The 13,665-nt window shown below is 52.9% G+C and overlaps 1 protein-coding gene across 1 annotated transcript in view; it reads left to right on the top strand.

Moving 5' to 3' along the window:
- ASB2 (ankyrin repeat and SOCS box containing 2) overlaps nt 1-13,665 on the top strand; it is a 42,281-nt gene that overhangs the window by 11,392 nt on the left and 17,224 nt on the right. The window contains exons 2-5 of the mRNA XM_057733478.1: nt 894-1,168; nt 8,226-8,324; nt 11,735-11,901; nt 12,726-12,881. Coding sequence (XP_057589461.1) covers nt 966-1,168; nt 8,226-8,324; nt 11,735-11,901; nt 12,726-12,881 — 625 coding nt within the window. The 5' untranslated portion in view covers nt 894-965. The remainder of the gene's footprint in view (nt 1-893; nt 1,169-8,225; nt 8,325-11,734; nt 11,902-12,725; nt 12,882-13,665) is intronic.

The raw sequence follows: 13,665 nt of genomic DNA, 5'->3' as shown, positions 1-13,665 counted from the left end.
TTTACTTCATTTCCTTAAAAGCAGCTGACTCAACCAGAGTCCATTTCTCCTTAAGGCATTTTTTTTTTAAAGAAGACCGTCCCTGGAATTACATGGCAAATGATTTTAAAATTTAGTTTTAACTAGATCGTGTGAGTCATCTCTAATAATCTCAACTCTAGCACAGGGCAGAGAAATGTGGGGACAGGGAGTCATTGGATGATTGGAGGGAAGGAATGTGAGCACAGCTGTGTAAGCTCCATGAGGGCAGGGATTCTGTCTGTTGGGATCGTTGTTGTATCATCAGTGCTTAGAAGAGTGCCTGACATAGAACAGGTGCTCAGTAAATAATCTCTCAGTTAATGATGCATGCATATATGCATAGATAGGCTGTTGGAATGGAGAAATAAATGGTGGATGAGTGTACACAGATGTATAGGTGGATGGATGGATAAATGGATGGGTGGGAGACAGGCGGATACATCAGAGGTTGCATAATGGAGAGATGTGTGGATGATTGGACAGACAGATGAGTGGATGGATAAGAGCAGGGATGGATGGATGGATGGATGGATGGATGGATGGTTAGATGGTTGGACCAATGGATGGCTAAATGAACAGATTGGAGGGTGAATGGATAAACGAGTGGGTGGGTGGACCGCTGGATGTGTGGGAGGGTGAATAATTGGACAGATGTGTGGTTGGTGGGATGGAGAGTTGGCTGGTGGATTGATGAGTACATGAGTGGATGGATGGTTGTGTAGACGCATGGGTAGTTGGGTGGACCAAATGACAAAACGAACAGATGAAAAATGACTCTGTGATTGCCACAAGAAAGCACGGCCTTCCCCCTGTGTAAATATAGCTACCTTGCAACACTCTCAGTGACCAGGATGGCTTTGGTCTCCTCACAGAGCTTTCTGAGTTGATGCTTGCCCCTCCCCACTGAGAGTCTTCTGGAGGCTGAGGGTGAGAGGTGGAAGAGGATGGCCACGGAGATCAGTGCTCGGGGCCAACAGCGTGCTATTGGGCAAGAGGAGTACAACCTGTATAGCAGCATGAGCGAGGACGAGCTGGTCCAGATGGCCATTGAGCAGAGCCTGGCTGACAAGACGCGGGGCTCAACCGCTGAGGCCGCTGTGTCCACACGTGTCAACCGCGAACCTGCCCATTTCTACCCATGGACCAGGTGAGCGAGGGGAAGCCAGCTGGGGTGTCTATCAGGTGCAGATCCCGAGCGCTGTTAATCCAAGACGAAATTATCCTGGTCTCTAAGATGCATTTTCACACTGGAAGGACTTACATTGGTTATCAAACTTACTGAGCTCTGAAGGTGCCAAGTACCACCTTGGGTGCTGTATACACTTTGCCTCATTTAAGAGGAACTTCTAGGAGGCTGTATGCTATATTCCCATTTTACAGATGAGGAAACTGAAGCTCAGGGCTGAGTAACTAGTCCAATGTCACACAGCTAGCAGACGGTGTTGCAGAGATTGGAGCTATCTGGTTCCAGAGCCCATGGCTTAGCCTTGTACCACTGGCTTTATGTTTAGAGGCAACAGAACTGAGGTTCTGAATCTGGCTAGGGCTTCCAACCCTATCTATGCCGTCTCCTGGAAAAACATGTCTGGGAAGCAACGGCATCTGCCGTGCAAAGACATCCTGCCCCCTGTTCCAGCTCCCCCACCTCAGGACAACCTCATCATCCCATTAGCAGGACCATCTACAGCAGCACCATGTCACACCAATAGAAATAGGACACGGGCCACAACTGCAATTCCACAGATGCAGTTTTGAATATCCTAAGAGCCACATTAAAGAGTAAAAAGAAATAGGTAAAATTAATTTATATCTAAAATATTATCATTTTTCCACATGACATCAATATGAAACTTACGAATGAGATGCTTACATTCCCTTTTTCTTATCAAGTCTCTAAAATCCAGTGCGAATTTTGCACTCACAGCCCATCTCAATTCAGATTAGCCACATCTCAAGGGATCGCTAGTCATATGTGGTCAGTGGCTACCTTGCTGGACAGCACAGATCTAGAGGACAACTTCTATGTAGAAGATGGGAGCCAGGGAGGTCATTAGGCGTTGGATCATAAAATGTTTTTAGAAAAGAAATAGAGAAATTTAAAAAAATGCTCTTGCTCACCACGGAGTCTAAATCAAGTGTGTATTTCAGGGTGGGTGGCATAAAGGTTGGAATTGCTATAACAATTGTGCGGTGTTACCTTGGGGCATGGGTCTCAAATCTCATCATCTCCAGCAGCAGCCAGCTGACTCCCTGTGTGACCTTGGGCAAGCCACTTAACCTCTCTCAACCTCAAACAATAATAGTAAAAACAGACCTTTTCCAATGTCTAGAGCCAGTCGACAGAGATGAAGATGGGTGACGGTACTTCTTGTCCCTGTCCCCTGATGAAATCTACCAGGGTGATTTTGGCCCTTCTGAGGCTGGACCACTTCTGTCAGGCGGGCTGGGCAAAGGCCTGGGAGGACCATCACTCAGGAGCCCCTTCCCTAAAGGGGAAGGCAGGCAACCTCCTTGGACAGCTGGAAGGAATTTGAAGGCTCCAGGTTACTGAGCTGCCCACAAGGACATCCCATCCTGGGGCCCAATCTGAAAAACAGAAGCCCACAGCCAAGGACTCATGGTGGCCGGTACTCTAGAGGCCCTGGTTCCTGTTATGGCCGGTTCAGCCTGAGTCAGACCACAGGTTCCTCTTTCTCAGAGGGATCAGATAGAGAGAAGAGCCAGCTCCCTCCAACCTGGCCTGCAGCACAAGTGGCACGTCCTAGGGCCTGTGCAGCCTTCTCCCCGGTGTGGTAGCCCCACCCAGGAGTCCTGGAGACACTTGAAAACATTAGAACTGGGCCCTGACCTCCTCCTTCCTCTAGTGGTAAGGAAGTAGAGGCCCACTGTGGGGCGTAAACATATATCCTGAGTAAAAAGCTCTCACGTAGCAGGTAAAGGACTTATTCACGGCCATGTGACCCTCACCTAAGATCTAAGCACAGTCATGCAGGGCAGGAGAATTCGACCTGCATCTCCTCACTCTTTTTGTGACCTGAAACCTCCTAGGTTCTGTTCTGCCCTTTCATCTCTGAAAGGAGGCTGGGTTGGGCCCTGCTGGGGAAGCAAATCCCTTTCATGTGATTTTTAATGAAATTCTCCTCCTCCTCCCCCACATGCCCGGCCCACAGAGTCCTTGTTTACTTTTATCCCCGAATATCACAGTGCCCATCTAAGTAGACCCAGAGTAGGTTTAGAAGGCGGACATCACACATGTCCCCAGAGGCTCCACGTGGCCAGCTCCTCCTCCTCTTTGACCAGCCTCCCAAGTCAAGCAAGTTGCCCTCTTCCTTTCCTGGCCATTTCTTTCACTGCCCTGACTACCACTTACAGCTTCTATGCGTTTATGGCTGCCATTAACCTGTGATCTCCTTGAAGGCAGGGGCCTCAGCCGTCTTCCTTCCTGTGAGGCCTCATGTCTAGCGCCCGGGGCCTGACCCGTGGCAATGCTTTGTAGCTCTTTGTGAGCAGATGAATGGGTGAGGGGGCAGCAGACTAGAGTGGAAAGAGAAGTGGGTTTGGAGGTTCAGCTCCTTCCTCTGTCACCTACTGGCTGTGTGACCTTAGGCAAGTTGCTTGACTTCTCTGAGCCCAAGCAGCTTTATCCCTAAAATGGCAATCACAAAAACTTGCGCAGGCCCACCCCGCAGTATTCTTAAGAAAAGCTAATCAGATGAGGTAGGTGTTGAAGCCTCCCCTACATCCTGCAGTCCAAACGACTTCCCCCCACTTCCTCCCTGAGGACTCTGAGTGTCCATCTCATGACTGCCTCTGTGTCGTGGACAAGCTTTCGTGTCACCCTAGGAGGGCATTACCTGGCCTCCTGAGAGTGTCCCCAATGACACCGTGTGACCTCCTTGGAGACAGGGAACAGATATCATTCACTTTTGTATCCTCAGTACCTGGCAAAGAGCCTGGATCATTGTAGATGCCCAGTGAATGTTTTTAGGCAAATCAGTGCGTTCTGAATTCAATAAAATTCTCTAGAAATACAATTCATTGTTAGCAGTTTTTGACCAAAATGGCAAGTGTGAACATAGAGATCAACCTGGTCTTTGGGGTCCTAGACATGAAAGCCAGCTCAGCATCCCAGAGAAAATATAATATTTCCTTTTACAGTCATTTTCCAATTTGCTCCTCTCCCACCACAAGGTAAGAGGTGACGTTTGAACATATATGGGGATCATTTGCCAAGCCTTGGCCCACTGAGGGATCCCTGAAAGGCAGACCAACTTCCTATCCAATGGAGAAGCACGTTTCATGCACTCATGAAACAGGCAGCCCGGGGTTACCAAAATAGACCAGTCAGAGTGGGTCTAGGAAGCTGGGTCTTCTAGTCTTTAAACTTCTGCATTTTATTTAAGGTTACATTTCTAAGTAGATAAAAGAAGAAAGCATGAAGCAGGAACTTGCCTGGGCTGATGTGCGCACAGCTGCAAACAATTCAAATAAGCCACGTACACTTACTGTACACTGACGATGTGCCAGGTGCCTTCCCCTCACCTGGATGTGAATCAGGCCTGGTCCCTGTTCTCCCTAAGCTTGCAGCCTAATGAGGGCAAAGGCCCAAAGGTACATAATGATCCAACAGGACGGATGCAGCAAAGAGGCTTGCTTCAGTGTCAGAGGGACACAGAAAGGGTTGATTTACTTCTTAGTCAAGGAAGTGGGCTTTGCAGGATGAATAGGAGTTTGCCAAGCAGGCTAGGGGAGGCAAACTTCTTTGAGCCAATTTGAGAAATTGAGATCAGTTTCCTCATCTGCAAAAGGAAGCCAGTTACATCTCCTTCACAAAATGGACTAGAGGATGAAATGGGATGATTTGTCCCATGTGACTATCATAAGACTTGGTACATATCAAGCTCTCAATGAATCTTAGCCATGGATGGGAAGGCAGAAGTTGGAATTCTGCAGCTTGGAATTCATGTTCTCTACATGTGAGTCCTCTCTGGCCAGCCCAGAAAGGATGGATTGGCCAGTGGGTGAGGGGGAAAGAGAACTCTCATGGGAGAATAGGCAGGGAGGTCGCAATCCCGTGTAAGCTCTTCCTTTCTCCAGCCGAGAGGGCAGGGGGCTGGTTCTGCACAAATTTGAGGTCTTGGCATACAACCACACAACACCAAGTTTACCATATGGGATACTACCCCTTCAAAGGCTTTTGTTTGCTTGTTTTGTGTCATTCATTTAAATTCATCAAGCACCTACGGTGCCAGGCCCTTGTACTCAAGACACCTGTGCTCAACGTGGGGTTCGTGTGAGGACCAGATGGGAGACAGGTATAGGATGCTCTTGCTGGCAGGCATGGGAAGACTCTTGTATTTGTCAGTTCCCTCTGCTATTAAGACACCTGCTTGCCACCTGTGTTCAGCCAGGTCCAGGCCAATGTAACACCCTTCTTGGGGCTGGCCTGGACTTCTCAGTAAGATAGGGCTCACTGAGAAGTTAGGGGGCCTTGTCATCACAGCCCTGCTCCCCACTCTCACCAAGCCTGACCCGTGTCTGAAGCTGGGACCAGCTGGACTCCAGGACAGAGCCATTGGGAGCTGGTGATGGGACATACTCCTGACCCCGAGCTGCCCATCTGCACAGAGGATGTAGGGCCCTACCTGGGCCCCTTCCAGGGCATGACCTGCGCCCACATCCTGCCAGGTTCCTCTCACCTCTGATGACTCAGCCCTGGTGGTTTTCTCTGCTGGGAATTTCCCTGCTCCGGACCTGAGGGGAAGTGGGGCCTGCAGCCTCGATCAGAAAGAGCACGGAACCCAGTCAGGGGCCTGGCTCCCCTTCCAGCTCTGAGCAGTCACGCTGCCTGCCCCTAAAGCCCAGTTAACGCACCTGATTTCCGAGCCCCCAGAGCGAGCCCTCCTATTTCTCTCCCAGCCCCTGCCCTGCGGCTTTGTGTGTGTCCTCACCCACCCGCCCCGTCAGCCTCTGAACATCTTGAGGATCAAAGCCATGACCTGCATCCCCAGGCCATAGAGCGGGGTGTGGGACCAGTAGGAGCTGGGAAATTCTTGCTGAATGGAACCTGGTCTGTCTGTTTCCTCCTCTGCACATGGGAGCAATACACCTGTTGCCTCCATCCAAGTGGCAGAGAGGATGGAAAGAGGGCGATGCCCTGCACCATCGTGAGGGAATGTCATCATCACCACCTCACTGGCATCCCCACCGCCCTCACCATTCCGTTGCTATGGTTATTATTATACCATCAGACATACATCTTAATTTGAGGGTGGTGGGTGGGTTTTTATCAATGCGTTTTACCTGGCTAAAAATATTCTAACAACAAAAAGCGATGGGAGGCCGCACGTGGATCAGTGATGAAAGTGACTGGGTCCCCAGGACCACGTAGAGACAGAAGCCCAGGGCTTTGTCAACCGCCCCCACTGGGGGCGGGGGGGTGACTGCCCAGGTGGCCCGGCCTCAGGCTGCTTCCATCCTGCCCAGCATCCTCCCCTTTTCAGGGCCAGGAGCACGTGCAGAGAATGACACTGAACCAGCAGCTCTCAGGCCTGGGGAAGAGGGGCCCTGGCAGGGCCAGGCTCTGCAACCCCCTCCCCAGGATGTGGTCTGAGATCTGTATGAAATCCTGAGTGTCCAGGTGAGTTCACTGCAGTGAAGCCTCCACAGCTACCACAGAAACGAGGAAACCCCCAGTCTGGTCTCGCCTCTTCATTTTGCACAGGAGGAAACTGAGGCACAAAGAGGGGTGGGGGGTGGTTCCCAGTTGCAGGGCCTGTCAGCATGGTGGCCTGAGAGCCAGAGACGGGATGATGGGGTGGGAGAGACCAAGCCTCTGGAGGAGAGAGCACGTATGGGAGCTCCGCAGACAGACAAGCGTCGGCTCTGCAGCTTCGTGTGGCCCTGGGGCAGCTTTCCGCCTCTCAGAGCCTCAGTCTCTGCATCTAGAAAAGGCAGCGGCATTGGCACCCGCTCTAGCGTTCATGGCATCACGTCTGGACTCGTGGGTGCTCAGGAGCAGGTGGGGGAGAAGGACAGTGGAGGGTGATGACCGCAGTACGTCTGATGAAGGGGGCTGGCGTCCTGCCCGTCTCTCTCCACTCCTCTCCCTTTCCCCATGCCCTGGCCTGGCTGAGGGTGTCCACAAAACCTGCAGGGCCTCAGGGTCACAGTCCCAGCACCTCCATGGCCCACGGGGTGCTGGTCACCTGTAGCAACATCCTCCCCGATCCGCAGGGCACCCCCTAGAGGGGCGCAGGAGACCAGGCCGGGCCCCCAACCTGCTGGAAGAGGGGCCAGCATGTCTGGCTCCCACTCCAGCCCCAACCAATCCAGATCTGTGCAGTGGCCACCACCCCTCCTTTCACCCCTCCTGTCCTCACAACCACCCGATGGGGTGGGAAAACTAAGCTCAGAGAGAGGAAATACTGGTGCAATGAATGTGGACACATATTGAGCCCTGTGCGCCTGGCCCTCTGATAAGCACCTTACACCATTCAGGCATTCAGGGCTCACCAGACTAAATCCCAGAGAAGATGCATTTGTTCAAGGTCACACAGCCAGGAAGCACCAGAGCCCGGATTTGAACCCGCATCATTCTGACTCCAAGCCCTGCCTCTGACCTTCCTGGTGCATCCTTTTGCTCTACCCTTTGTACTACTTGTTCCCGACCCAGGGACGGCAGGACCTTCTAACGAGGAACCAGTGAAGTGGGGGTGGGGGCACAGACCTGGCTTGCTGCCCCAGCTGTTCTCTCCTGTTCCCTCCACCCCCGTGAATCTCTTGTCCATCCCTGTGGGGACCCGGCCTGGCCCACCCTGAGACTGAGCCGCTTTCATCCTGCTGCTGACTACCTCTCACATCCTCCTGGGGGAAGAATGTCACCTTGCTTCATATCTGTCTCCCGCGTGGTTGGCTGGGAAGGGGGACCTCGGGGGTGGGGTGAGGTTAACCTCATTGTTGTCTTATATGGTCATTTAAATCTCCCAGGGCTTCCTCCAAGGGCCAAAAATAATCTGGAGACACAGCAGCTGTGTCCAGCGCACAGGGAGGACCCGGCCATCTGCTTTGGTTCAGAGCCCTGTGTCTGTCTGTCAGTCTCTCCCCCTCACTCTCCCTCCATCCTCGTTCCTGCCTCCGGCCATGACCCGCTTCTCATATGCAGAGTATTTTTCCCTCTTTCACTCCTGCCCTGCACCCTCCAGGTCTGCTGTGTCTCCTGAGAGCGCCCCGACCTCAGCCCCCAAGGGCCTGTTCCAGGAGGTTATGCAGAAATACAACCGCAGCAAGTCCTCCCAGCTGGCGTAAGTGCCCCCCCCTCCGCCGCGTGGCCCCCAGACCATCCAAGTTCATTCTCCTCCCAACTGGGGTTGGGGGTTGGGGGTTGGAGGTTTCAAAGCCCCCAGGAAGAGGGGTACTCTGGAGGGACTTCCAGAACACCCCTCCCAGGTGTGTCCCCCTGAGATCTAGCGTCTCCTGCCGAGCTGGGCTTGGTGGTCACAGATTCCATCCTCAAGGAACTGCCAGCCAGGCTGAGCTTGTGATTAACCTCTCAGTTCCCCCAGAATGCGCCCTGTGTGCTGGAGTAGCCCCATGGGGCTCTGAACCTGGGGATCCAGCAAGAGGGAGATTGGGGAGATGGGCCTGGAACCCCAGAGGCACAGAGCTGAGGCTGTTGAGCCAGCCGTCCATTCTGTCTCACTTTCGCCCACCACCATCACCATGGGTCTCTCCGAGCACATCCACAACGCCCACACCCACAAGTTTTGTTTTGCTTTGTTGCCTTTATTTATTAAGCGTCAGGTGCTAAAACTGAAAAATAATCTGAGCTGCAGGAGGGGCTCTGTTTGCCTGGTACCAGGGTGCTGGGCTAGGCGTGTCCTTGGAAAACAGCTCTGTGCTGTTTCCGTCTCTGCTCGACCCTAGAAGCAGCTAAAAGCAAAAAAGGGGCCCCATCGCTGGAGCCCTTATTTCCTCGATCGGTTACATCGTAGGGAGGAGGCAATTGGCCAATGTTTTATTTATTCTTCCCAGCCCTTTTCAAGCCCTGCCACCCCCTCTTCCTTGGTGCTGCAGGTAGGATTTTGACAGGTTGGAAAAGTGAGACCCAGGTCCTGGTCTCGGCGCTGCTGTCACTTCCTGTGCAACTGCCCATGAGTCGCTGTCCCTCTCTGAGTCTCCCCTCTCTGTAGAGAAGGTTGGAGAGGACAGAGTGGCCCCCAAGGTCCTATCTCTGATGGCCTGACATCCCCAGCAGCTCCCCCCACCCTCGGCACGGGCACTTTGGCTAAGCTTATAGATAGGCCAGCGGTGTGTATGTGCTCCAGGGTCCTTGCACCACAGCTGGATGAGACCCAAGCTCGTGGGCGGTGGTACCTGAGAATGTTCTCATGACACCACACACCCGCCGAGGCCTCAAGAACAGGCAGCCCTCCCCAATTCCACTTCAGCTGGGTCCCACAGGACACCTTCCAGGAGAGACGGGACACCTACCCCACTGGGGCTTTTCCTGGCCGCTCGTAAGAGGAACTCATCAAGGTGGCAGTGATGGCAGTGATGGGCACTTCAGGGCTTATCTGGTCTGTTACCCATCGTCCTTGCTGGGTCTGTAACTTAACCGGCATCTGTGCTCTGAAGCTATTAATAACCAGAGAGGCTGAGAGTCAGGAGGAAGTGCCGCTCACGCTGGAGGAAGCAGCTGGGAGGGTTAAAGGGGCCGGCCCTGGAGACACTCCTGGCCTATCACGGCCCCTGACGGGGATGAGGGCCTTGGGACAAGGCCTGCCTCCCGTGTGGCCTCCGGTGTCACCTCCTCCATCTGGGAAATGGGACCATTTATGCAGCTCATTCCCCAAGAGTGGACCCACAGCAGTCCGTGGTCCTCACTGACTCTCCAAGGATGGGGGAAGCCAGCTCAGCGAATGAATGAATGAGTGAATGAATGAAGTGGCTTGGATGAGCCAGGCTGAGAAGTGATCTTTCACGTTAGCCCTGAAATCTTTTTGACACTCAGAAGTTTTAAATTGTGAAGGCTTCAAATGTTTTAGTCCTTCAGGTATTTAAATCTTTCAGCAGCTAAAGTTCTAGAGGTGAGGAGAAGGGTCCTGAGTAAGGAAAGGGGTTGGGAAGACCCCAGAGAGATGCTCACTGTGAAGGGTCCCCCTCTTGAAGGGTCTGTGCCTTTGTCTTAGTGCAAACAGGCCCCGAGGATGGAGGCGCTTGGTAAACCCTGGAGCCCTATGCTCAGGGAAGGCGTTTGATTATCGCTAAAACCTCCTGTGGGGTTAGTTATCCATCCCTCTGGGGGCTGACACTGGAAGCCCAAATCCTGGTAGAAATGGTCTTGGTGTAGCAGATGCGGCCACTGAAAGCTGAAGGGACAGAGGGGTCCCTTAATTCTCTTTTGGCCACCAGGGAGCTTTGTTTAAAGGGGACCCTTGGTTTCCATCTGTGTAAGTCAATGAGCTTGCCATGTTTCTAGTAGAGTTTCCCAATGTGGTGCCCAACGTGGAGATGAATATATGGAAACACTCCAGGCCCAGGGATGCTCACAGCGGGATGGAACCCTGGCAAGGCCCAATCCAGAGTCCCCACATTTATCTTCATAGACCGATGTGTCCTCCAAATGCTCAAAGAAAGCCATTGCAAAGATTGTTTTGAATGAGATACAAATAAAATTCCTGGGAAACAAGCAAAATTCTAATAGGGAAGAAGCTGTCTTTTGGGAAATAGAAGGGATGAAAGAGTGAAATAATTGTTGGGGTTCTGTTTTTTGTTTGTTTGTTTGGCCTGGCCCCACGGCATACAGGATCTTAGTTCCCTGACCAGGGATTGAACTCGTGCCCTCTGCAGTGGAAGTGTGGAGTCCTAATCCTTGGACCGCCAGGGAATTCCCTATTGGGGTTCTTAAATTCTGAATTCTTCCTTCCTCCTTCCCCCCTCCCCACCTCCCTTCCTCCTTCTTTCTTTCTTTCCTTCTTTCTTTCCTTCCTTCCTTCCTTCTTTCTCTTCCTTTCTTTCTTTTCTTTTTTCTTTTTCTTTCTTTCTTTCTTTCTTTCTTTCTTTCTTTCTTTCTTTCTTTCTTTCTTTCTTTCTTTCTTTCTTTCTTTTTTCTTTCTTTTTTCTTTCTTTCTTTCCCTTCCTTCCTTCCTTCCTTCCTTCCTTCCTTCCTTCCTTCCTTCCTTTCTTTCTTGCAGCAAATATTTATTAAGTACCTATTATGGACCAGCCACTGAGCTGGGCCCTGGGAATCAAATCATGAGGGATAAAAGAAAGACATGGGCCCTGTGGTCTTGGAACTCATAGTCCGGTGGGGGAGACGGACAGTGGGCAAACAATCAAGCACATATAAAGGCCAGCGGTTGGCTGAGGGCTTAGGACTAGAGGCAGGGAGAGGCTGACCCACACAGGCAGGCTGAGGAAGCCGTGATGGGACTGAGAGTCAGAGGGGCCAAGGTCAGGGCCGAGGTTGGGGCAGAGTTCCCAGGGCACGCCCACGTGGGTTAGGAAGGATTATTCTCCTTGTTGAGAGGACACAGTTGCAGGGACTGAGCACCTGCCCCAGAGCCTCGGGGACAAACAGAACTGTGTGATCCCACGGCCGGGCCCTGCTCCTGGCCCCCAGCAGCCCTGCTTTCCTTCTGGGTGAGAGGCCCACTGGCCCTGCCTCTGCCCTCCCCGGTCCTGCGGAATGACATGCCTCTTGCTCTCACAGGCCCGTGGACCCTGTGCTAAAGGCCATCAAGGAAGGCGATGAGGAGGCCTTGAAGGCTATGATCAAGGCGGGGAAGAACCTCGCAGAGCCCAACAAGGAGGGCTGGCTGCCGCTGCACGAGGCGGCTTACTATGGCCAGCTGGGCTGCCTGAAGACCCTGCATCACGGTGAGCCGTGGGCGCGGGGCGCAGCCGCAGGTGGGAGTGGGATGCACGGGTAAGGGCACACTCCTTCTGCAGCTTTGCCCCACCGCACCCACGGTGAAGTTACCACCCCCCTTGCAGAGTTACAGTCACCAAGTTGGAAGCAGGGAAGTGACGTGTCCCCACCCCCACCCCCAGCAAAGCCACACCCAGTCCGCCACCTCTCCAGGCCTCCCAGGCCAGGAGAGCCTAATTCCTAGAAAAGAAATGACGGAGGGCGGACTCTCGGGAGAGCCACTGCCAGCTTATTCTAGAATGTTCCAGGGGCTGATTTGGTGTGGAAAATACTGCAGCTGTGCCTCTGCCCTGCCAAGGCCATTTCCAACAGCTGTGAGACCCTGGGCAAATCATACCTCCTCTCTGAGCCTCAGCTGTCCCCCAGGCCAAATGTGGATGGGTAATGCCTGCAGGCAGGGGTTACCTCTGCCCTCAAGAAGCATGGACCCCAGGCAGCCCACCACACTCCAGGGCAGAAACAGCTACATGAGATTGACTTCTGGCAGAGGCTAGTGGAAGTGTAAGGGAAGGACAGGGTTATTCTGAGGAGGGGGTTCAACCAGGGAAGGCTTCCCAGAGGAGGTGGCATCTAAGCTGGATTAATATGACTGGGAAGCTGAAATAGCCCTGTGAAAGTGACTGAATCCAGGGCCAAGGCAGTCTGGATGGTAAATTCAGGCAGAGGCCACACATGTCTATCCTTGGAATTGAGAGGAAATTGGGACCACCCCTGCGTGGAGAGGAGGTGGGTATCTTCCTCCTTCATGGATTTCCTGGTCTGTCCTCCCCAGCATACCCGGCAGTCATCGACCAGCGCACCCTGCAGGAGGAAACGGCCCTTTACCTGGCGACGTGCAGGGGACACCTGGACTGCCTCCAATCCCTGCTCCAGGCTGGGGCTGAGCCTGACATCTCCAACAAGTCCCGAGAGACCCCACTCTACAAAGGTGAGCCCACTGGGATGGGCTTCCCTGAGGAAGGGTCCAGAAACTAGGCGGGTGATAGGGAGGATTGCTTGCAAAGTGTACAGTCCCCCAAGGGGGCCTACTTTGATGGTGCAGCCTCGTTCAGATATATAACTGAACCATTCATTTGTGCACGTAATCCGTCAACATTTCCCAAGTCCTCCCATGGGCCAGGCACGCTGAAAGCTCAAAGATGAAGGGATATGGTCCACACCCATGTGCTCTCCCAGGCTGGTGGGTGTCGATTCACAGATGATGTAACAGTCAGCTACTGGCATTGAAGAGCTTAGCACAAGACACCTGGGAGCATGGGGCAGGGGCCCTGATGTGGGGGAGGGCACCCGCAGGAGGGGGTCCTGGGGCTGAGCCTGAATGGGAGGGATTTACCAGCTGGACAAGTAAGGAGAACAGCATAGGCAAAAGCAAAGAGGCATGAGAGGGAAATTTGTACCTCCAGGATGTTTGAGAAAATGAAAATCTCCTGGCTTACTCAATACCTCATCCAAGGACATTCACTGGCTGCGCTGGCAGCGCCCAGAGTCAGAATCCAAATAATCATAACAGTTGGCATTTATTGAGTGCTTACTATGTGCCAGGCTCTGTTCTTTCATGTAAGCCTCATATCCATCCACATATGGGGTAGGCACTGCTGCGAGCCCCATTTTACAGATGAGGCCCTAAGGCACAGGGAGCTGACGTGAGGCACCCAGGATCACACGGCCAGCAAGGGCAGACCTGGGATCTAAACTCCGGGAGCTGGATGCCC

Source organism: Hippopotamus amphibius, chromosome 4 (genome assembly GCF_030028045.1).
Source record: "Hippopotamus amphibius kiboko isolate mHipAmp2 chromosome 4, mHipAmp2.hap2, whole genome shotgun sequence".
Taxonomy (NCBI): Eukaryota; Metazoa; Chordata; class Mammalia; order Artiodactyla; family Hippopotamidae; genus Hippopotamus; species Hippopotamus amphibius.
This window is presented reverse-complemented; position numbering and strand designations above follow the sequence as displayed.